Here is a 22,581-nt window from a genome sequence, read left to right as displayed (position 1 = left end):
TCTGTCTGAGGTGCCTTTGTTTAAATGCTGATTGGCAGGGGGAGGAGTGGCGAGAAAAGGGGATGAGCCAGAGGGGAGGCAAACAGCAGACTTATCCATGAAGGTGGTTGCACACATTTCACACAGCTGCCCAGGGGATGCTCCTGCATCTTCGGTCACAGAGATTTCTCCACCATTCCCATAATTTTGAATCCTTGAAATTCAGGGAGGTGTGACAACAGAGTGCAAAACTGGAACAGCCCAAATAATGAAAGCAGAACTGGGTGATTTTCAGGTGCTTGTTTTGGAAATCCATGTCTCTGGTTCCTTTCCTCCCTGCTAACAACAAGGTGCCCAATCCCACGACCACCTGGCGTCCCCACGTCTCAGAAGGCCTCTCTCAAGTGCTTCAGGCTGGATACACGAACGGCCACAATCAGGTGAGCCGACAAAACTTGCCAGCACAGACATCAGAGAACTCCCTCCCAAGCCCCCCTCCCCAGCACTTGCCCAGGTGCTCCTGCTAGGGCCTGCTTGCCTCTCCCCAGAGCTCTTGGCTGAAAAAGGGCTTCCCTGTCTTGATGCAATGGTGCCTTGCAGACCACCACCAGCAGGATCTGGCCCTGACCCAGGCTGGCTGGCCAGCTAAGTCTTCCCCCCCCCCACCCCCAGAATAAGACATGCCTCCTGCTCAGAAACAAGCTCAGTGAGATGGAAGTTTGATGGCTTTATTTACAAACAAAAGACAGAAGTGTTTTTTAAAAAGAGAGAGACTCTGCCCCCACCGCCTTTATCCCTCTCAAGCATCAGGAGAATTAAATAGTCACCTTCCTGCTCCAACCCACTGCCTCTTTGAAGTAGTTCCCCCAGCATCACCACAGCCAGGCTCCAACAAGAGGGAAGAGGACCTACATAGACAAGGGGGCAGCACAGCTGGACCATTTCTTTTCTTTCTTTTTTATAAAAAAGTTGTAATTTAAATATCAAGGTTTGTTGTTGTTGTTTTTTAAAAAAGCAACATCATGAGACAAAAAAGGGGGTTATAATCAACCAGAAGAAACAGAAGGAAACATCAACAAGAGCATTTCCTGATGGTTATTTTACACATGATGGAACAGCAGCAGTGAGGCTGGCCAATCCAAGGTGGGCGTCTGTTGCCGAACAGCTGAGAAGGAAGGAAGCAAAGAAGGAGCAGCTGCTGCTGCTGTCACAGATTGTCCCCATCAACATCATCTGAGCTGAGCTGAGCCAGGAGACCTGGGCAGTCTGGGGTGGGAAAGAGCTGGCCTTGTGCTTATTCAGTCTCCTGGGGCGGACTGGGATTTGGGGCAGGAGGCAGACAGGCTCTTGGAAGATTCAGCATGGAGGCATCTAGTAATCCTGTGGCAGGAAAGAATAAGGTGGCAGGGCATCAGTACAGCTGCTCCCACAAACTGCTGCTTCAGAATCCCACCCCACTCTTTGAATTCAGTGTGGGGAGAGGGAGGGAGATTTAGCTCAGCAGGGGCAATGCCAGAGAGAAAGGCAGATTTAAACACTGCCTTTGGTGAAAACACGAGAACCTAACTGCCTGCTGGTTCAGGCCAACGGCCCAACTAGTCCAGCATCCTCTTCTCACAACGGCCAACCAGATGTTGCAGTGGGAAACCAGCAAGCAGGACCCAGGCATAAAAGCAGTCTCCCCTCCAAGGGTTTCCAGCAACTGAGATTCAGAAGGATTACTGCCTCCAATAGTGGAGGCAGAGCCCAGCCATCATGGCTAGCACAACCCTTTCCATGAATTTGTCTAATCTTTTAAAGCCACCCAAGTTAGCTGTGTGAAGAAGCTTAACCACTTAGACACATTGCCCTCCATTCATTAAGTGGAGGATGAGTAGAGGAAGGATTCACCCCTTAGTGAAAAGATGGGATTTGTCTTAACTCCTCATCCACCCTCCCCATCCCAGAATTCTGTCACTGAAAGAAGAACTGGGTGGAGAGGAAGGGCAGGGGATTGAAGGTAGGGGGCGGAGAACGGCATTCCAAGGTCAGAGGATGATACTTACAGCTCGGGGCTTTTTGTTCAATTTGAGATCAATCCTGCAAGGAAAGAAAGAGAAAGGAGCTTTCAGATGAGATTCAGGGAAAAGTCAGATCCAAAAACCAAGCCACAAAGCGTGGATAATTTGTCCCCAGTTGCCAATTCAGCCAGGCCAAAGCAGAATCTGCCCCCACCCCAACAACATACCCCAACCCTGCACAGAAATGCAGTTTTCTACCCACACAATCAGAAGGAAAATGAATTAGAGAGTTAGCCAGCATCCACAGACTGAGTTAACATGTCATGCGCTATGTTAGCAGGTTAAAGAGTGCAGCTCTTTTGAGGAGAGAGCGAATGTCAGATTGAAAGAGGATTTGGCTACCCCAGCCAAATCAAGGCCTTGTGTTTCTCTGCAGCGGGGCAGAAAAAAGGCCAAGTCCAACATGGGCCATTGGCTTCAGAAAGCAAAGCAAGAAAAATCAAGTTTTCAAAACCCCAACAGAAGTTTATCTGCTTTTTAAAATGATGTAAAGGAAGCGGAAGAAGGAAGCCGATTGAATATTGCCAAGGTTATTAAATAAAAAGTTACCTCCAATGCGCTTTTGTCTGTATTTTAAAAAACTTGCCAGCCTAACCTAATATACATACCTACAATTAAACAGATAAACTATGGGTTAGAATAGCTTTGACCAGGCATGGCGGGAGGGAGGAGTGGGGGGTGGGGGGGAGGGAAGAGATGAAAGCAGGGGAGGGGGGGTTGGTGTGGAGAAAGGTCTACGGACTATAAACACAGCACAATAACTAAGTCAAGTCAAACTTACTCAAAGTCATAATCAAACATGCCAGACGGGCTGAGGGGGCAGCATTTGAAAAGAAGAAAGCAACAGACATTAATATACTAAGGAATTAAAATTAATTAGTCGATTAGCCACCCTAGCAAGTTTATTCAAAAATAAAAACAGAGCCAGTGGCGATGATCCAAACTTCAGAATAGGGCATCTGATGACCAAGCACCGGCCTTTAAAATCCCTCCCTCTCCCGCCCCACTCCCAGCCTCTCAGCCTGGCACCCCACAGATTCCACCTCCCACCCCACAAGCTCTGTGGAGCATTCCTATGGGGCTCAAGGGGAGAAGAGCTGTAGGGGGAGGGAACAGGCAGGTGAGGAGGAAGAAGGATGATGGGGAGGGGGGCAAAGGCAGCTCTTAAGGGCAGAGTAGCAGTGGGTGGGAGGGAGCTGACACGGAAAGGTGGGAGAGCAAAGGCAGGAATAAGCAGCACCAGAACGGATTCGGTCCCAGACATTCACGCACATGCCAGCCTCACTCACAAACCCCGGTCTGGATTCTTGGGGGATTGGGATTTTCAACAGACCGGTCAAACACAGCATGGCTATGAGACTCCCGGTCCGGAGCACCCAGGAGGAAGGGAAAGCCTTAAGTGCCCCACAACATCAGTGGTTTTTAAACAGAGGTTGGAGGACCATCATCTGTCGGGCATTCCTAGCTGCAACTCCTACACTGCAGAGGGTTGGAATCCTGGAATCCTGTCCAGCTCTATCAACTCTGTAAATCTTTGATTCTACCCAGCTGCCAGATATTCTGAATGCCCACCTAGGATGTGAAACTGTGGCAGACTCCCATTTTCCACCCCTCGTCCCCCTTTCCCACCACTACTTTTTGCACTTTCCTAGATTGCACTTTCTCTATGGGGCAGGTCCCTGCCCTCTCACTCTTACAGAGCAGCCTGGACCCTGATGGGGCTATGTCAATAGCCATAACATGCTGCAGTTAGAGGTGACATTTCACCTGCATTTTCCATCTGACATCTGCTCAACGGAGGCCTCTTTCCTTTTTGGAGTTGGGCCCTTGGCAAACCCCCACTAATTTAGGAGCATCCCTTGCTGTGGACCTGAACTGCACCCCTGGGGCGGCTTCTTTACCCCCCTGCAACCCATAAATGGGTTTGCTCAAGAGGGTCAGCATGGAGCAGTGGTGAATCAAATGCCCGGCTCCAAACAGTGAGTCGCCGGGTGAACCATGCCTAACCTACTCCCAAGAGCTGCTGAGAGGATAAGAAAGAACCATAATTGTCACCCTGAGCTCCTTGGAATGAAGAATCAAAATTTACTAGAATAAAGCTACCTCCCTCTACATTATTGGTGGGGAACTTTTGGTCCACCAGGTGACCCACCACGGTGTTTTGGGTGCCATTCCAGCAGTGGGAGAGCTGAGAAGCAGAGAATGATTGGCTCTGCTGGGACAGGCCAGCCCCATCGGGCCTCCTCTGCCCTCAACTGTCACCTGCAGGCAGCCATTCCCCCCAGGCTGCCTCTGTGGGAGAGATGGGTACCAGCAAGGCTCATTTCATCAGCTTTGCTAGAGGCCTAGCTCCATCAGGCACCTCCTGCTCCTGAACTGTGCCAGCTGGTCAATAGAGGAACAGCTGTGCAGAAATCGGTACCCAAGTTTTTGTTTTCATTTTCCTCTTCCCTCCCTGTTCCGTTTCCCTTGCATTTCATGGCTTGTTTGTTTTTAACAGACTGTAAGCCTGCAGGTGGGGATTGTCTTGTCTTGATCATATGTACTCTAGTGGCCAAAATTGTGGAAACCTTTTGGGAAAAGTGCATTTCTGAGGTTTGATGGCTCAGAACACTTCTTTTTTGGAGTAATACCATAAAATTATATATCAATGGAAAGATAATTTAATGAATATAATGCAATAACATTTATGAAGGATTATTTATTACAACAGCAGTCATAAAGAAGAAACGTGAAACACATAGAAAAAATGAGATATGGAAGAATTCTCACCATGTCAGTTAATACTTAGTTGGGTAAACTTTAGCTTTAATTATGACATTACGATGCCTTCCTATGGAGTGAACCAAGTTTTTTAGTTCTGCAGCTGTAATAATGTGAAACCAATATTGAATTATTGCCTCTATTAATTGGGTTTTTTAGCTGGGTGCTTCTGACTAACAAGTTTCTTTAGTTGGCTCCATAGATTTTTGTTTTTTTTTTTTTTAAAAATAATTTTTATTGATTTTACAACATAAACAAAAAACAAATAAACATAACACGACTTCCCCAAACCTCCCCTTCACTGCATCCATATTTTAAAATTTTTAGCAATTCTTCATCCCATTTTTATATTTAATTCTCTTTAAAAAAAAAAATTCTATTTTATAAATTTCAATTTATAGCTGTAATTCTTTGTATCCAATCCCTTGACATCTTAACATTCCGAAATTTTACAACAATTTTTAAGATAGATTTTAAATTTTTTCCAGTCCTCCTCCACTGTCTCTTTCCTCTGGTCACGGATTCTGCCGGTCATCTCTGCCAGTCCCATAAATTCAGTCACCTTGGTCTGCCATTCTTCCAGAGTAGGTAGTTCTTTAGTCTTCCAATACTTCGCCAAAAGGATTCTTGCTGCTGTTGTTGCATACATAAAAAAGGTCCTATCTTTCTTTGGTACCAATTGGCCGACCATGCCCAGGAGAAAAGCCTCCGGTTTCTTTACAAATGTCCACTTAAGGATTTTCTTAATTTCATTATAGATCATTTCCCAGTAGGCCTTAATCTTTGGGCAGGTCCACCAAAGGTGATAAAAAGTTCCTTCACATTCATTACACTTCCAACAATTGTTATTGGGCAAATGATATATCTTTGCAAGCTTGACTGGGGTCATGTACCACCTATAGATCATTTTCATTATGTTCTCTTTCAGGGCACTGCATGCCGTAAATTTAATACCTGTGGTCCATATATATCAATGGAAAGATAATTTAATGAATATAATGCAATAACATTTATGAAGGATTATTTATTACAACAGCAGTCATAAAGAAGAAACGTGAAACACATAGAAAAAATGAGATATGGAAGAATTCTCACCATGTCAGTTAATACTTAGTTGGGTAAACTTTAGCTTTAATTATGACATTACGATGCCTTCCTATGGAGTGAACCAAGTTTTTTAGTTCTGCAGCTGTAATAATGTGAAACCAATATTGAATTATTGCCTCTATTAATTGGGTTTTATTGCTGGGTGCTTCTGACTAACAAGTTTCTTTAGTTGGCTCCATAGATTTTTGATTGGGTTAAGGTCTGGGCTATTCCCAGGCCATTCCAGCAGTGGAATATGATTATCTTGAAACCATCTTTTGCACACAGCAGCAAAATGACATGGAGCTAAATCCTGCTTAAATATTAAATAAATATTTATATAAATGCTTCATTGTCTGGGAAAAGATCATGTGTGGAACGCTTCAGTTCGGGCTCAAGTATTTCATTTATGTATTTTGGAGCATTTACATTCCCATTAATGATGCAAATTCTGCCCATAGCTTTTGCTGTCATACAACCCCAGGTCATAACACTAACTGGGTGTTTCACGGTAGGTGTAATGCAAATAGGATGCAAATCTTCTCTGATTCTTCTCCTCATGTATTTCATGCCATCACTACCAAGCAAGGAGATTTTGGTCTCATCACTCCAAATAACACTGTCCCACTGTTCTGCTGTCCAGTTGAGTTTTAGACCAGTTTAATCTTTTCAGCCTTTGAGAAATAACTGTGGCTTCTTCCTTGGAATTCTAGCATTTAGAACATATTCCTGCAGTCTGCGCCAAACAGTCCTTGCACTCAACTTCACATTACATTGCGCCATGTCATCTTGTATACACCCAGATTATTTTTCTGCCACGTAGCCACAGTCTCTCAATTCTTCTGTTGTTACTTGCTGTTGTGCACCTTTTCCTGCCTTTACCAGTCTGATTTTGCAGTGACTGAGTCTCCTTATACCTCTTCAAAAATTTAGAAATGCCACCTTTAGTTAAGTTTCCACCAATTTTTCTTCTAATTTCTTCGTAACTGTAGCCTTGTTCACTTAACAGTACTATTTTACATCGCTTTCTGGGTTACCAGTCAACTCTTTGCACCATTTCTTTAATTTTATTACGTTTTACAAGCTCACTAAATGAAAGAACACAAAAAAACCAACCAACTTGATAGCAATCACTTAACACACTGACCAATGTCCTCCTCTCAGCTCCAGTACATAACATCAACAGCTGAATCCTACTGTGACCTGATTGGATCATTGCCAAAACAAGACGACACCTGATTGGCTCTCTAAACACTCATGCTCATTGGCTACATTCAAATGAAGGAACGCTACTGCATATCAGCCTAAGGAAGTTGTGCTTCCCTTTTCTGGTTATTTAGGTATAACTTTTTACAGAATACAGGTAAGTGAACTTAATGTTGCATTCTTCATTAAATTATCTCTCCATTGATATATAATTTTAGGGTATTACTCCAAAAAAAAAAGTGGTGTTATGAGCCATCAAACCTCGGAAATACACCTTTTCCAAAAGGTTTCCACAATTTTGTCCACTAGTCTAAGCTGCTCTGGGAGTCTTTTGGGCTGAAGTGCGGGACGCAAATGCTCCAAACAAAATAAACCATGCCTACCTTTCCCAGCCCTGATGGCAGGTGAATCAGATGTAAGAAAATTCAAGGTAAGGCTTGAGACCTCAAGCTGGAGTCCCCTCTAAGTGCTCTCACCTCCGACTCTTCCTTTACAGGCAAAATGGGCTGCTTTTTAACGGAACATCTTCGTCTATTGCCCTGCACAGTAACAGGGAAAGGGCAGGATTTTGCCTGTAAAGGAAGAGTCAAGAAGGCACCTTCTCCTGCTTCCTCTTCCTTTGCAATCACACCTTGAACATCCTATGACCTGTCATGTATTTTTATTTATGTACAACAGTCCTACCCCACCTCCTTTTATCCAAGGAATTCAAGGTGGCATTGGTTGGTTCTCCCTCTGCACATCTTATCCTCACAAGAACCCTGTGAGGTAGATTAGCCTGGGAACAGCGACAAGAGCCCCCAAGGTCACCCAGTGGGAGCTTCATGGCTGAGTGGGGATTTGAACTCTGGTCCCTCAGGTCTTAGTCAAACACTCTAACTCTGCGGTTCCCGAAGTAGTGCCCCTTGGGGGACAGTGTGATTCCTTAGGGGGGCACTAAGAGGCAAAGGGGTGGAGGGGGGAGGCCGCTAGAGGTGTAAATAACACTCAGACTTCGAAAAGCTGGTATCAATGTATCAAGTTCATCAGTTTTCTTGAAATAATTAAGATAAATAGCGTTAACTGGATTTTGAATAAATGTGCAATTAACTGTTACTGTTTTGAATTCTAGTGTGTTATCTACCTTAACGGGTCATGCAAAACACTATTTTGAATAATGCTTTTTATAGAGTAGGGGGCACTGGGGATGAGGTTATGGAACCAAGGCAGCGGTGGCCTGAAAAAGTTTGGGAAGCACTGCTCTAACTGCTGCACTGCACTGCACTCTCCCTGTCCACCTGTCAAAATGGCCCGAAAATCCAGTCCCCCAGCCCTGCTCTGTGCCATCAAGAGTCCTCTTCAACACCCACCTCAAAAGAAAGATTTGGTAGGGTTAGACTCTCCTTCACGGGAGGTTTTTAACCAGAGGTTGGACGGCCATCCCGCAGGGGTTCTTTAGCTGCGATTCCTGCATCACAGGGGGCTGGACTAGATGCCCTTTGGGGGTCCCTTCCAACTCTACAATTCTATGATTCCAAGACCAAAACATGTGCCAAGCCAGAGGGGGAAATCCTCTGGCAGGGTATTTGCCCTTCAAGAGAAGGTGCCCTCTAAACCCTCCAACTCCAGCTCAGCCCACACACCTGGCCCTCGCCCACCTCACCTGTGTCGATTTTTGTTCTTCCGTTTTTTGTGGCTACTGTGGTGGCTGCCCGAAGTGGAGGATGCCGCCTTCTGGGGCTTCACCCCTTGGACGGAGCCGTCCAGCTCTTCGGCTTCTTCTTGGCTCGGTTCGTTCTCCTGGTTGTGGAAGTCTGGGGAGGTGTCACTCTCCGTCCCGCTGCCAGGCTCCCCTGAAGGAGAAATCCAGGCATGCCTCAGAGCTTGGAGAAACAGCTGTTCTCATTGGCTCTGGTCAGAAGGCCAGCCCCCAGGGGTCAGGAAGGAAGCCCCCGCAGCAGGGGGGGAATGCGCTTTTTGCAGCCACACCTGAATTATCAATTTACTTTTTTTTAATCTCAGAAAATTCAGAGCAGGATGGAAGAGTAAATAAGTGAGAAACATGGGCTGATTTGGGTGATGCAAGGGTTGCCCTTCTCCTTGATGCACTAGCTTTCCACATGAAAGGCCTAGTGTCAGCCAAATGTGCCGAATTAGTAGATATTCTCACTGGTCTGTTTTATTAGGCCTTATACTTACACAGAAGAAAGACCTGCACATGCAGACAATAGATTCTATGTGCTATGGTCATCTAAATGATATAAATCAGCCTCGGCTTACATGAGGGAGTGTTCCATGGAAATCCTATGTGGATGGCACAACGTGCCAGTGCAAATTACTGATGTGATGCCAGAATTGTTAGTGGGGATGTGGGGAAAGAAGCACCTTCCTCCACGCGTGGTGGGACTGCCCACAGGCATTCAAATGCTGGACAATTGGTCAAGAAATGACCAAAATCCTCAAAAATCCCAACACAACTTCACTGCAGATTTAATTACTAAATCTGTGGGAAGAGCAACTCAGTTTTCAGCTCTCAGGGAAAACCTTGCAGGACTTGTGACTTCTGCTTTGGTATAAAAATATGTGAAGTTTAGCATTAGCTGAAAAAATAACTCCTAAATTACTTGGTGGCAAAAGCTTAGAGGACCCTGAAAAAATTTACACTGTTTGGTGGGATATTATATTATACATAACAAGCACACGGGACTCTCTCTCCACAGCACAATATGAAATTCAGCTTTCCTGATGGTCTTAAGTATTCTACCAGTCTAATATTGGGTCTCACCTAGATATACTGCACTTTTTTTTATATTTCTATTGTTTTTATTGTATTGGGTTTTTTATTTACAGTACTTCAATAAAATATTTATTTATTTTTTTAAAGTTTTCCACGTGCAGGGAGCTTTTGGCATTCAATCCTGCTCTCTTCCAGAAGCGGGACAGTCCAACTCTGCACCTTCTGAGTTGGATTTCACAGCATCTGTGAAGTGAGCAGTGTGGAGACAAGATCACAAGAGAGGAAGGGGGCTCAGCAGGAAGGAAGGCCAACTTACGTTTTTCAATGAGCTGGTCCTGAACTCCTGCCAGTGCGCTGACCGCCTAGGAAACCAAAAGAGACCAGATTGAGGAGGATTGTGGGAACTTCTGGGAGACTCCACCCCATCGCCTCCTTCTCAGGCCACTCAAAGAGGTGCCACATTTGGCTGGACTTCCGAGATTGTGCCATAGGACAGGCACAGGTTGCAAATCCCACCCCACTCCAAGTACTTGCCCTACTTTCTATGCTTTGGCAGTATCTCCCTTGACAGGATCTCAGGCATCTAGTTATGGGGAAAAGCTTCCTCTGCCCCAGGAGGGCTGGCATTGGTCCTCCCTCAGTGCTCGGAGGACAAAGAACAAACTACACCTGAATAAGACAAGGTGGGAAGGAAGGAGACTGGGAGGACCCAAATGGTGTGTGTTGTGGGAGAGGGCTGGCCAAAACTGGACAGGAATAACTCCAATGCTTTCAAAATAACAAATAAACACAGTTTGCTCAACCTGAAAGATGTCTAGAGAAGTTGAGGGATCAGTTCAGTGACTTCTTCCTGTCAATAGGGGAGGATACAGGGAGACTACCTAGAGGAGGACCAAAAGTTGGAGGCAGCAATGCTTCTGAGTACCTGTTACTGGAAATCATGCAATATGCTTTCCACATGTTTGGGTGGAAGAAAGGACATAGGAGGGGGAGGCCTCAGAGAAACAACACAGGCCTCGCCCCCAGGTTGCACTCACAGCAGCTGATGTGACTGAAGACTTGCTGAATAGGCGCTCGGCTTCTTTGAACTTGCGGTTCCGTCGGTCATTCTTGCTGTTGGAGTTCCTGGAAGCAAGAGAGGAGAAAATAGATAGAAACAAGTTTTTCTCCCTGACTCAAAACACTAGAATTTGTGGGCCTTCAACTGAATATTTAGGACAGCTACACAGCACATTGTTAAACTATGGAACTTGCTCCTGCAGGAAGCAGTGCTGGGCACCAACCAAGACGGCTTTGGAAGAGGATTAGGCCAATTCATGGAGGAGAAGGCTATCCACGGCTACTAGCCAGAATGGTTATGCTCTGCCTCCATGGTCAGAGGAGGTAAATACTACTGAATGCCAGTTGCTAGAAACTACAGGAGACGAGGGGGCTCTTGACCTTAGGTCCTGCTTGTGAGTTTCCCGTTGGGGCATCTGGTTGGCCACTGTGAGAACAGGATGCTGGACTAAAAGGGTCACTGGCCTGATCCAGCAGCCTTCCTATTGGCTGGTGTAAGTCAAGGGCAGACCTGTGAAATAGCATCTCCCCACAACCACCACCTCAAATGGGGAAACCACCCCGCTCTTCTCAAGAAGAAGTGGGAGAGAGTGCCCTTTTGCAGGCCGCCTTCTGGACTCTAGAATAAACTGTGGCTGCTGTATGACAACAGATTAAGGCCCAGGCCCACTGGGTGACACACACACACACACACACACACCCCGGACCCCAGAGAGGTGGCTGTAGCCCCTGCCCCAAATCAGGGAAGGAGCACTGGTGAGGCTGGGGGTGGAGGGTGGGGGGAGGAGAAGGAAGGAGTAGCTCAAAGTGGAAGGGGTGCAGCAGGGAGTCACCCGCAGCAGTCCAGGCCATGGGACACCCCCCCAGAGGAGAGCTATAGGGTTTATCGCTTAGAGCAGGGTGGACCTGGAGCAGTTCAAAGCGCTTTGCTGGAGGTCTCCTGTTGCTACCCATGACGCCAGTCCTCTTTGAGGGCAGCTTTCCGTTTTGCACCCTGCTCTCCACTCACTTCTGGTTGGTCAGGTAGCGGTCCCAGCCTCGGATGATGTTGCCGTACATCTGGGTATCTTCCAGGTAGCTGCCCTCGAAGGCGTAGATCTGCCGCTCCAGGTTGGCCAGCGTCTCCTGCAAAAGGGCAGAAGGGAGAGAGGAAACAGCGAGCGCGCGGTGGGGAGGGGCAGCAGGGGAGCCTCGCGGTGGGTGGGGGCGTTTGGAGGAGCAGGGGCAGAGAAGACCCCCCTCCCCTCCCCGCGCCCGCCCGCGCCCGCTGCCCGGGCCAGGGGCATCATCATCATCATCCTCGCCCAGGCCTAGCCCGCCCCTCCCCTCCCCTGGCGTCGGGGGGGCTCCTACTCACGGCCAGCTCCTGCTTGCGCTTGACCAGCTCGGCCAGCTCGCGACGGGTGTCCGGGATCTGCGGCGGGGCGCCGGCCTTGGTGGCCGCCCCGTGGAGCGCCGCCATCGCCCGCGAGAAGGAGGAGAGCGAGCGGCAGGAGGAGAGGCGAGAGGAAGGCCCGACCCAGGCAGGCGAGCGGGAGCGCGATGCCGGGCGGAGCCGCTGGGAGCAGCAGAGGCTGGAGCCTCCTCCTTCCCCGCCGTCGGGCCAGCCCTTGCGCGGAGGCGGAGGCTGCAGCCAAGCGGCGGTTGGGCGGCCCGCAGGCGGCAGTCCCCGCCCTGCCAGCTCCCTCCCTTTCGGCGGGGCTTCCCCTCCGCCGAGCCGCTCTCGATAAGCAGCAGCAGGAAGGATGGAGGGGCCGGAAGGCTCCGCCCGCGCTTCCCTCTTGGTTCCAAAAGCGCCCGCCGGTCCCAATCCCAGCCGATGGGTGGGCTGGGAAGGGTCGAGGAGCCGACGGACACAGGCCCACGGATTCCCGCCGCCCTTCCACCTGGGGAGGTCTCTCACCCCGCCAGGAAGCCAACTCACAGTTGGGCTCCCAAGCCTCTGCCTTTCTGACGTTACTCAGCAGAAGAGGGGATGGAGAAGAGTTGCACTATCACCTCCGTTCAAATATATTTAGGGAATGTCAACAGGCCAGGAGACGTTCCTGGGATTCCTTCAACGGGGCAATGGGTGCAAGATGAAGCAAATATTTGTTAGGAAGCAGAAAGCAATTATATTTCGAACCAGGTCTGAACCAGGTGGCAGAGGCCCCTCTGTCTTAGGGAGTGAGTGATGTGTGACCTTATATCCCTTTTCCTCCAAGGAGTTCGAGGCGGTGCACATGGTTGCCCTTCTATTTTTGTTCTCACAGCAAACCGGTGAAGTAGGTTAGGCTGAGAGGCAGTGACTGGCCCCAGTTCACCCAGTGAGCTTCATGGCTGAGTGGGGATTCAAACCCTGGTCTCCCAGGCTGTAAACTGGCACTCTAATCACTGTATCACACTGGCTGTCTTTTATCTCCTCTGTGCCAGTAGCAGATCATCCAAACCTAAGCTCATGGTTTGTACACCCCAGACAAACTGTAAGCCGGAAACTGAGAACGCATTAGGACAACACATTAAGTGAAATAATTGCTAAGCTGACAGCAATTGTGATCTCCTTAGGGAGTCCACACTGGGGTTTGGCATTATAAAGTGGGTCATTCAGTTGAATGTACATGGGCAGAGCCACAGAACACATTCACCTGCCCATCTCAGACTAGGTTGTCTAATATGTTCTTTCATGGATTGGTTAAGTCCATTCTTTGCTGCTCTTTTTAAAAATTGGGGCTGTATGTGTCATCCCAATTTTGTGATTTTGCTGCCTGCAGTGTTAGAAACTGAGATATGAAAGCTAGGAGCTAAATGGCACCTTAAACCTAGGTTATGGGAGCAACAACAGAATGTCTAGGTGCAATTTGTTATAACTTGAATACAAAGGCGAAAATGAATGAACTGCAGCTCAAATATTCTGTTCTCTTTTCACATGGTCTAGTCCTTCCCCTGTTCACCCCCCCCAACATTCTTAAGAGGGTCACAATGGCACTGTATTGAAAATAAATATTTTGGTATTGGATTATGGGGCACAGGCTCTAAACAGCTTACAGCGTGACTCCTCAATAGTACAAGGTTGCAGTGACAGACTGGTTTGCCGTGCTTGCTGAATGCCATTTTTTAAAAATACACAGAGCTTTGTAAACTCTACTTTTGCTGCTTATCTGTAATATCACACCAACCCACCTGTTTTCATTTAAAAGTTAAGTAGGAAATAACATTATCAATTTGGAGAAAGGAAGAAAAAAACCACAGCAATATGAACATGTTCAAGCTAAATTTACAAATCCTTTATTTAAAAAAGAAAATAGGGACTCCTGGGAAAGGCAATACTGCTGTCCAAAACCATCTCCATCACCTAAAAGCTTGAAAATCTGCATTTTGGCCCCATATTTACATGCTAAACTTTATCCTAATATTCTTCTAGACATGCACACAACCCTATGCACATGGTACATTTATGCAAACAGGAGGTGCTCTCAGAAAGTGTGGGGCAGTAGGAAAAGTTACTACCCCAACACACAGCAAGTTGTGTTTCCTTTATTTTAAGGCAGCTACACACAAAACTGCAGCTACAGAACCTGTGCACAAGTTTTCAGAGTGCAAAAGGGTTGTGGGCAAAGGTCTCTTCCACCTCCCTTCGTACAACACTAATACACCTCCTGCTTCTTGCTATCAGTAAGACAAAAATATAGTAGCATCCACATTGAAAGAAAGGAAATTAAACTTACTTAAATGTTTTTTGGAAACTATCCACCATGCTAAGTGCAAAATTATTCATGGGGTAATACAGGTGCCTGAGAAACAAACTTAATGCTCCCTTCCCCTCAGTGGTAAGAAAGCCAGACAGAGGAGACAGAAAACTTCCTTTTCACTCCAGATTCAACTGCCACAGATCTGGAAAGTATATCCCTGAAAATGTATTTTGATGCACAATTTCCTACATGAATCTCAGAAATCTACACAATTTTTTGCAAGTTCTTTTACCTCAACACATTAATAAATCGAACTGCTAGAGACATTACAGAACATCCAACAGGCTTTAAACCAAAATTCTTTTTTTTTTTTTTTTGGCCTTAAAAAAAAGTTGCACCTATCATTTAAAAAAAAAAACTGTGTGCAAGCAAAAAAATAAAAGGGGAGGGGAGAAGCAAAATAACCTGTTTGTTTGGAAAAGGCAATTTTTGTACAGAGTGGTTTCTTGTTTCAGAGTCTTAAATTAAAAGATACATTGAGAAACTCTAGCAACACAGCTGCGATGTCAGCTGGGCATCAAAAGTGACCTCGCTTTCCTAGCACCTTCTGATTAACCCAAACCATTTGAAAAGCAACAGTTGGCTCTACTTCAGTGCCCATAACCATCAACTGAGTGTGTGAGAAGTTCACAAATTAACATGACTAGCCAAAGGCAGCAGATTTTAAGGCAGTGAGAGGCATCGGGGCAGCAATGCTTCAGTCCACACAAAGGATCTGAGGCTCAGCTGCAGAGAAAGGTTAAGTCCACCCCCTGATGGGCTGTCAGGTGGATTCTTCCTCCTCTTCCTCCTCATCCTCCTCCTCTGCCTTCTGGTCCACCTCTGAGGTATCTGATGACTCATGGAGCAGAACATACTCCCTGCTACTGAACCCAAATTTCAGGACATCCTTCTCTTTCAGTTCGTAGTAGCGCTGAGGCTCAATGCGCTGGTTGTTCAGAAATGTGCCATTGCCTGAGCCAAGGTCAATAATGTAGGGTTTTACCTTCCGGCCCACTGTGCCATCAGGGCGGGTGTATTCCACAAGCCTTGTAAGAAACAAGAGATTTGTACTGATTAACAGCATAATATATGGGAGCCCAACTTCGTTAAGATTTCTCCCAGCTTCCAGCATCCCACAACAACCCTGTGGAGCACATCTTAAAACATAAAACTCCTTTGAACATAACTGACAGCAGAGACCTGTGTGCTTATTCAGGAAGAAGAGCTATTTAGTTGTGACTGCTTTGCTCAAGGAGATCAGCTGTGGCCCTTTCCACCTTGAGAAATTTGTAGCTGCCCTAATCTTTAGTGGAACTATTGATAATGAACTTAAAGCCCCATAAGCTCTGCTCTGGTTTTAAACCTTCAATATGCCCCATAATTGCAATTTCTGATCACTCCCAGTCCTCACACTATTCAGCATATCAGGAATGGGGAATAGGAACCACCCAGTGGACCAGATCCTTAGATAGGAATTCAAAGTCATGCTCTTACGACTGTTCTGTCAACACAAATATTTCTGCTTGCCAAGTACAGCTTGGCAAGCCCCATGTCTCCTGGGTGCTGCTCTGGGGGTTCTCCTGACCCTTAAGAGATCTGGAGGAGGCATAGGGAGGGTAAGCTCTGTTGCACTGGCTTCCATTAGTTTACCAGGTTTGTCAAGGCTGGCCCTTAATTCCCCCACCCTCTGCCAACGTCATAATACTACCAGATGACTGGCACATGCACATGTTGAAGTTCAAAGGAGCATGCCTTCAAAGGGACTTGCTGTAACCACTGATTGGCAGTCAGAGGCAGCTCCTTTGAAGTCATTCTCAAGAAAGTGGTTTGGGTTCAAGCTGCTTTCTCCATAAACAAAGCATTTCCCCCTCTGCAGAGAAAAAAAATTCTCTGTTCCAAGAAGGTTTGAATCCAAACCTCTTCCTGCAAACAATGCAAGTCCCCTCAGCTATGCTAGGGAGTTCCTATCAGCACCAACAAAGAACCTGCTTGCAAAGGAACAATTGGGAGCTTAGGTTAAATCCTTTATAACCGTGTCTATACCTGCCCCACACTTCACATCCTCTATGTAAGGCCAAATGGGGAGCAGGTGACTGTAGTCTGTGGGGAACAGTTTCATGGACCAAACTGGGACCTGTGCCAGGCTTAATTAGGTCCTTGGGCTAGAAGCTCCCCGACACTTGCTTGGGACTTGTTGCTTGTTTGTCCCAAGGTGAAGGAATTAGAAGGGCTTTACTAGGAGACAAGGCTGACATCAAATTGCAGGCAAGGAGCTTTAAAGCAAGGATACTTTCTCAATAGCGACATAGTGTACCAGGAAAGAGGAGCTACGGTCAAAACGACAGCAGATGAATGTATTTGGCATAAATTTGCTGGAGAGGGGCAGGACAACATGGAGGTAGCAATTACAGGGCGTATTTATCAATAAAATGATGTATCCAAAGTCCTTAATACTGTCTCTTGCTGTATAGATCCCAGCCAGTAAGTGGGGAGTATTAATAGCTAACTTGAAATTAACAGCTACTCATAGAGGCTCCTAAGCAGCTACATATCCACACACACACCTGGGCCAAGACTTACCGGTACTGAAAGACAGCGTGTTGTTTTGAGCAGGAGGGGTGGTCAATAGGGATATCAGCAATGCGTCGGTGCCTGCCCAGCAGGTAGGCACTCTGCCTGTGAATGTACATAACTGGGAGAACCTCGTCGTTCTTGAAAGGATACAAACGCCACCGCTTCTTGGGGATCCGTGCTTCTGGGGGCTCGCTGTATTTGATCACGACACCACGGAACGTATTGGAATCCTCCAGAAGTGCACCAGACAGTTCAAAGCTTGGTTTCTCTTTATTCCCTGGCTCTTTGTCTGTGCTGTGTGACCCCTCTGCCCCTGGATTCTCTTCGTCACCGCTGGCTTCTGCCTGCTCCCGGCGCTCCCGACGTTGCTCATTATATAATTCCCTCTGTGCCTGCTGAACCTGGAAGCGATGACCGTCCCTCTCCCTTTCGTGGCCCCCAGGCTGATCCCGGTGGGGCTTCCTTCGGCCAGAATGGTCCCGATGTCTGTCTCGGTCATTGCTTCTTTCCCGCCTGTGGCCCGGCTCAGAGTGGTCTCGATGTGGACGCTCCTCATGCCCCCTCTGGGAGCGTTCTTCTCGCTCCTACATTAGGGCAATAGCAAAAGGCAAGTTTTTAAAAGTTCTGTTCATGAGTATAAATAAGTAAAATGGTTTCAGCTTTTCATATATTTTCTAAAACTGTAAAACTGTTATCACAGCATGCTGAATTTAATAGCCACACTACAAGGTCTGTTTGGAAAAATTAAGCTATTGCACAATCTAATGCTGCCATTAATGCTGTCATTGCTAGTGTTTGTTTAGCTTTTTTTTTTTTTACACCAGTAACTTTTGTTTCCTCAAGTTGTCCGTACTTGCTTTAATCCCAAGTGTACAATACAATACAAAGCTTCTGTCAATTTTATCTGGTATGCCCAGTTACCTGCTTTACTTTAGGTATCACATGATGCGGACTTCGGCTTCTTTTCTCTCGGGGGGATTTGCTTTTTTTGTTTGAGGACTTGTTTTTTCTTTTTGACTGTGACCTTTTAAAGATATGAAACCAAGGTTAAGCACATGAATTCCCATCAGCAAAAAAAAGGCACATGCAAGTCAACACACTTGATCCACTGTGGTCTGGTATACAGCAATTCAGAGGTGAGAGTGGGGCATCAATAAGGAATATATACCCGACATTTGCAGAATCATACAAGGCAGCTTAAAAGGTAAAGGTACCCCTGCCTTTACGGGCCAGTCGTGTCCGACTCTAGGGTTGTGCGCCCATCTCACTTAAGAGGCTGGGGGCCAGCGCTGTCCGGAGACACTTCCGGGTCACTTGGCCAGCGTGACAAAGCTGCTCTGGCGAGCCAGCACCAGTGCAGCACACGGAAACGCCGTTTACCTTCCCGCTATAAAGCGGTACCTATTTATCTACTTGCACTTAGGGGTGCTTTCGAACTGCTAGGTGGGCAGGAGCTGGGACTGAAAGACGGGAGCTAACCCCGACGCAGGGATTCGAACTGCCGACCATGCGATCGGCAAGTCCTAGGCACTGAGGTTTTACCCACAGCGCCACCCGCGTCCCACAAGGCAGCTTAAATAAAGTTAAATCAACAAAGTACAGAAGATAAAAACGCAACCAGGAAGCATAACAAAACAGCAAATAAAGCCAACAACTATTTAAAGAGACAGCAGGTGACACAAAGACAGGGGGCTGTGAGGGCTTCCTGTATCTTTCCGCTGTCTGCAATTCCTCCTATGCTTAAGCAAGATCTGAGGTGAAGGCCAGTGGGATAAGGAGACCTTCACAGTTGAGGGGGCATACTGTACTTGCTGGGAGTTGCAGTGCAAAACATCTGGAGGGCACCACGCTGGCAAAGGCTAGTATGTGTAGCACCACTCTCACAGTCAACAGGTGAAACTCAGTTTCCCTAATGTGTGTTATCTAATCAAAGCCCAATGCCACTACAGAAGCACTTAACCCACATTTCCCATAATTGTCATTCTGCCCTACCTCACCTTCTTGCAAAGCCAGTCAAGCCAGACTTGAATAGGAAAAAGTTGCCCGGAGACCATTGTATTATTCGTTGTCTTCATATCCCACCTTTTTTAGGCATGGAGCTCAAGGTGGCAAACATGCTGCCAGCTACCCTGTGAGGCAACTTAGGTTGAGAGAAGGCAGTGACTGGTCACCCAGGGAGCTTCATGGCCGAGCGGGGGCCACATGATCTCCTGCAATGATTTTGCAAAGTTTTTTGCAGATAAAATCGCTCAGATTCGGAAAGAAGTAGACTCCACCGTGGGAGCAGGGCCAGGGAGGGAGAGTGCTAGAGTCCTGTCTGGTCAAGTTGTGTGGGATGAATTCCAATCTGTTACCTCCGAGGATGTGGACAGGCTGCTTGGATGAGTGAAGCCAACCACCTGTCTCCTGGATCCTTGCCCATCCTGGCTTATAAAAGCTAGCCGGGAAGGACTGGGCGATGGGCTTCGTGGGGTGGTGAATGCTTCCCTCTGCGAGGGAGCCTTCCCAGACCCGCTGAAAGAGGCAGTTATTAAACCGCTTCTTTCAATTCAATTCAAAATCCTTTATTAGGCATAACACACCAACAAACAAACAAACATCATATCATATCTGCTTCTTAAAAAACCATCTTTAGATGCGGCCACGATGGCCAATTATCGCCCAGTCTCAAATCTTCCATTCTTGGGCAAGGTGATTGAGCGAGTGGTTGCTGAACAACTCCAGGCACGCCTGGAAGAAGCGGACCATTTGGATCCCTTCCAGTCGGGATTCAGGCCTCATCATGGGACTGAAACTGCCTTGGTCGCACTGGTTGATCATCTCCGGCGGGCTAGGGACAAAGGTGAGAGCTGTTTCCTAGTTCTGCTGGATCTCTCAGCGGCGTTTGATACCATTGACCATAACATCCTTCTGGACCGTCTTGAGGGGCTGGGAGCTGGGGGCACTGTCATACAGTGGTTCCACTCCTTCCTCCTGGGCCGTGTTCAGAAAGTGGTGGGGGGGGATGAGTGTCCAGACCCCTGGGCTCTCACTTGTGGGGTGCCTCAGGGTTCTGTCCTCTCCCCCATGCTTTTCAACATTTACATGCAGCCGCTGGGAGAGATCATCAGGAGGTTTGGGCTGGGTGTTCATCAGTATGCGGATGATACCCAGCTCTACCTCGCCTTTAAATCAGAACCAGTGAAGGCGGTGAAGGTCCTGTGTGAGTGTCTGGAGGCGGTTGGAGAATGGATGGCGGCTAACAGATTGAGGTTGAATCCTGACAAGACAGAAGTACTGTTTTGGGGGGACAGGAGGCGGGCAGGTGTGGAGGATTCCCTGGTCCTGAAAGGGGTAACTGTGCCCCTGAAGGACCAGGTGCGCAGCCTGGGAGTCATTTTGGACTCACAGCTGTCCATGGAGGCACAGGTCAAATCTGTATCCAGGGCAGCTGTTTACCAGCTCCATCTGGTACGTAGGCTGAGACCCTATCTACCTGCGGACTGTCTTGCCAGAGTGGTGCATGCTCTGGTTATCTCCCGCTTGGACTACTGCAATGCACTCTACGTGGGGCTACCTTTGAAGGTGACCCGGAAACTACAACTAATCCAGAACGCGGCAGCTAGACTGGTGACTGGGAGCGGCCACCGAGACCATATAACACCGGTCTTGAAAGACCTACATTGGCTCCCAATACGTTTCCGAGCACAATTCAAAGTGTTGGTGCTGACCTTTAAAGCCCTAAATGGCCTCGGTCCAGTATATCTGAAGGAGCGTCTCCACCCCCCCATCGTTCTGCCCGGACACTGAGGTCCAGCTCCGAGGGCCTTCTGGCGGTTCCCTCACTGCAAGAAGCAAAGCTACAGGGAACCAGGCAGAGGGCCTTCTCGGTAGTGGCGCCCGCCCTGTGGAACGCCCTTCCAGCAGATGTGAAAGCGATAAACAACTACCTGACATTCAGAAGACATCTGAAGGCAGCCCTGTTCAGGGAAGTTTTTAATATGTGACATTTTAGTGTATTTTTCATCTTTGTTGGAAGCCGCCCAGAGTGGCTGGGGAAACCCAGCCAGATAGGCGGGGTACAAATAATAAATTATTATTATTATTATTATTGAACCCCGGTCTCTCCCATGTCCGACACTCTTAACCAGTACAGCACACCGACTCTCGGTCCTTCAAGGCTCCTTTTTATAAGGCAAAGGGCAAATAAAGCGAGTCGGCCCACGGCCTCGCGTCCCCCCTTCCCCACGGAGCGCCAGTGGAGGAGGAGGCGGCGCTGGGCCGGGCCCCTTCCCCTCACAAGACACAGGAGCTTCTGAGCCCATCCCCGCCACCCCCGGGCATCATCACCTGCCGGCCCCCGAGTTCCCCGGCGGCGGCGAGTGGCTTCCGCGCGGGCTCCGCTTCCGCCGACGCTGCGGCTCCTCCATAACACCGCCGACCTCCTCTCTTTCTTCTTTTCCTCCCGCTTCCGCTTCCAGGTCGTCGCCGGTGTCACTATCGAGAAACACTTCCCAGCCAGGCTCGATGCCGCTCTACCTACTGTGCGCTCTATGGTTTGCCCTGTGAGCGGAGTTGTCTGGAGTCGACTAGTCGTGGTCAGACGCCCCCTGGCGGCCACTGATAAGACTTAATCATGCAGTGATGGCCAAACTTGGCCCCCCAGCTGTTTGGGGACTACAGCTCCCATCATCCCTAGCTAACAGGACCAGTGGTCAGCGAAGATGAGAATTGTAGTCCCAAAACAGCTGGAGGGCCAAGTTTCGTCTTCACTTAATGGGTTCATTTATTGCTTTTTCATAACAAACGAGAGAGAGAGAGAGCAGGAAGCTCCCCCCCCAAAGCCGTGTGTGAAGCGCTGAAGCACTGCAGACGGAGGGAGGCGCGATAAATACGGAATCTATCACTGGGAGAAAGGAGATGCTTCTCAATCCTTTCCGAAACAGCTCTAGACGTGACCCAGAAGTGAGGCTCGCGACTGCGGGGCCACCACGTAGAATGCCCCGCCGCTTGTGCTCGCCAGCCGCGCCTAACTAAGCTCACAGACCTCCAAGCCCTTTCCATGAAGGGCAGGGACAGTCGGAGGCGGGGGTTGAAAACAAGGACAGGCTCATCCTGAGCAGGTGACCGCTCCGCTCCTCTCTCTCCCCTTCTCCTCTCTTCCAGTCCCAGCCTCAGGGATTGTTGCTGCTAAGCTGCTTTGCAGGACAGTTTTCGTGTGCAAAGGAAAATAGCAAGAATACCCGCACTGGACTATGTTAAGAAGGATTCAAGCAAGAACAACCCCGTGCTTAGCCGGGAGCGGCTCTTCTCTGCTTGCCTCTCGGGAGGAACGGGGCAGCGGTCCACGGTACCCGGAAGTCGGCGCAGATGGCGCTACTCTCACGAACCCTTTCGGCTCCTGCGTGTCTCTAGGCTGCCGTGTTGTAGATGCGGCGGCCGCGGTGCA

General features: G+C 48.1%; 2 protein-coding genes across 6 annotated transcripts; both read right to left on the bottom strand.

The window, feature by feature from the left end:
* Window positions 1–693: 693 nt before the first annotated feature.
* Window positions 694–12,488, bottom strand: MEAF6 (MYST/Esa1 associated factor 6). Of its 4 annotated transcripts, XR_014159018.1 has the most exons (9): window positions 12,227–12,488; window positions 11,879–11,994; window positions 10,848–10,935; window positions 10,127–10,172; window positions 8,737–8,926; window positions 2,821–2,850; window positions 2,589–2,647; window positions 2,025–2,058; window positions 694–1,359 (listed from the first exon to the last, which is right to left on the bottom strand). XR_014159018.1 is itself a non-coding variant. In XM_081872487.1 (8 exons), the coding sequence occupies exons 1-8, from the start codon at window positions 12,329–12,331 to the stop codon at window positions 1,351–1,353; spliced, it is 618 nt and encodes a 205-aa protein (XP_081728613.1). In that variant the 5' UTR covers window positions 12,332–12,487; the 3' UTR covers window positions 694–1,350. The 4 variants fall into 4 exon arrangements, 2 of the variants coding, with proteins under 2 accessions (XP_081728613.1, XP_081728614.1); XR_014159019.1 differs by lacking the exon at window positions 2,821–2,850 and having other exon boundaries at window positions 12,227–12,482; XM_081872487.1 differs by lacking the exon at window positions 2,589–2,647 and having other exon boundaries at window positions 12,227–12,487.
* A 1,622-nt stretch (window positions 12,489–14,110) lies between these two features.
* On the bottom strand, window positions 14,111–22,467 carry SNIP1 (Smad nuclear interacting protein 1). 2 transcript variants are annotated; one of them, XM_081872469.1, is made up of 4 exons: window positions 21,483–22,467; window positions 18,075–18,177; window positions 17,160–17,737; window positions 14,111–15,625 (listed from the first exon to the last, which is right to left on the bottom strand). In XM_081872469.1, exons 1-4 carry the CDS (start codon window positions 21,560–21,562, stop codon window positions 15,361–15,363), a joined length of 1,026 nt encoding a protein of 341 aa, XP_081728595.1. In that variant the 5' UTR covers window positions 21,563–22,467; the 3' UTR covers window positions 14,111–15,360. The 2 variants fall into 2 exon arrangements, with proteins under 2 accessions (XP_081728595.1, XP_081728594.1); XM_081872468.1 differs by lacking the exon at window positions 21,483–22,467 and adding an exon at window positions 19,146–19,222.
* Window positions 22,468–22,581: the final 114 nt, after the last annotated feature.

This window comes from Podarcis erhardii, assembly GCF_964252035.2.
Source record: "Podarcis erhardii genome assembly, chromosome: 7".
Taxonomy (NCBI): Eukaryota; Metazoa; Chordata; class Lepidosauria; order Squamata; family Lacertidae; genus Podarcis; species Podarcis erhardii.
This window is presented reverse-complemented; position numbering and strand designations above follow the sequence as displayed.

What these genes read in the sequence shown, in the direction of transcription:
- MEAF6 (XM_081872487.1), bottom strand. Translation starts at nt 12,331, where the DNA reads ATGGCGGCGCTCCACGGGGCGGCCACCAAGGCCGGCGCCCCGCCGCAG. An exon ending in CGCTACCTGACCAACCAGAA is followed by an intron (nt 10,936 to 11,878) that starts GTGAGTGGAGAG and finishes TCTTGCTTCCAG; the next exon opens with GAACTCCAACAGCAAGAATG. An exon ending in ATGTTTGATTATGACTTTGA is followed by an intron (nt 2,059 to 2,820) that starts GTAAGTTTGACT and finishes CTTTCCTTGCAG; the next exon opens with GATTGATCTCAAATTGAACA.
- SNIP1 (XM_081872469.1), bottom strand. Translation starts at nt 21,562, where the DNA reads ATGGAGGAGCCGCAGCGTCGGCGGAAGCGGAGCCCGCGCGGAAGCCAC. An exon ending in GGGAACTCGGGGGCCGGCAG is followed by an intron (nt 18,178 to 21,482) that starts GTGATGATGCCC and finishes TATCTTTAAAAG; the next exon opens with GTCACAGTCAAAAAGAAAAA. An exon ending in TGATACCTAAAGTAAAGCAG is followed by an intron (nt 17,738 to 18,074) that starts GTAACTGGGCAT and finishes GCCCTAATGTAG; the next exon opens with GAGCGAGAAGAACGCTCCCA.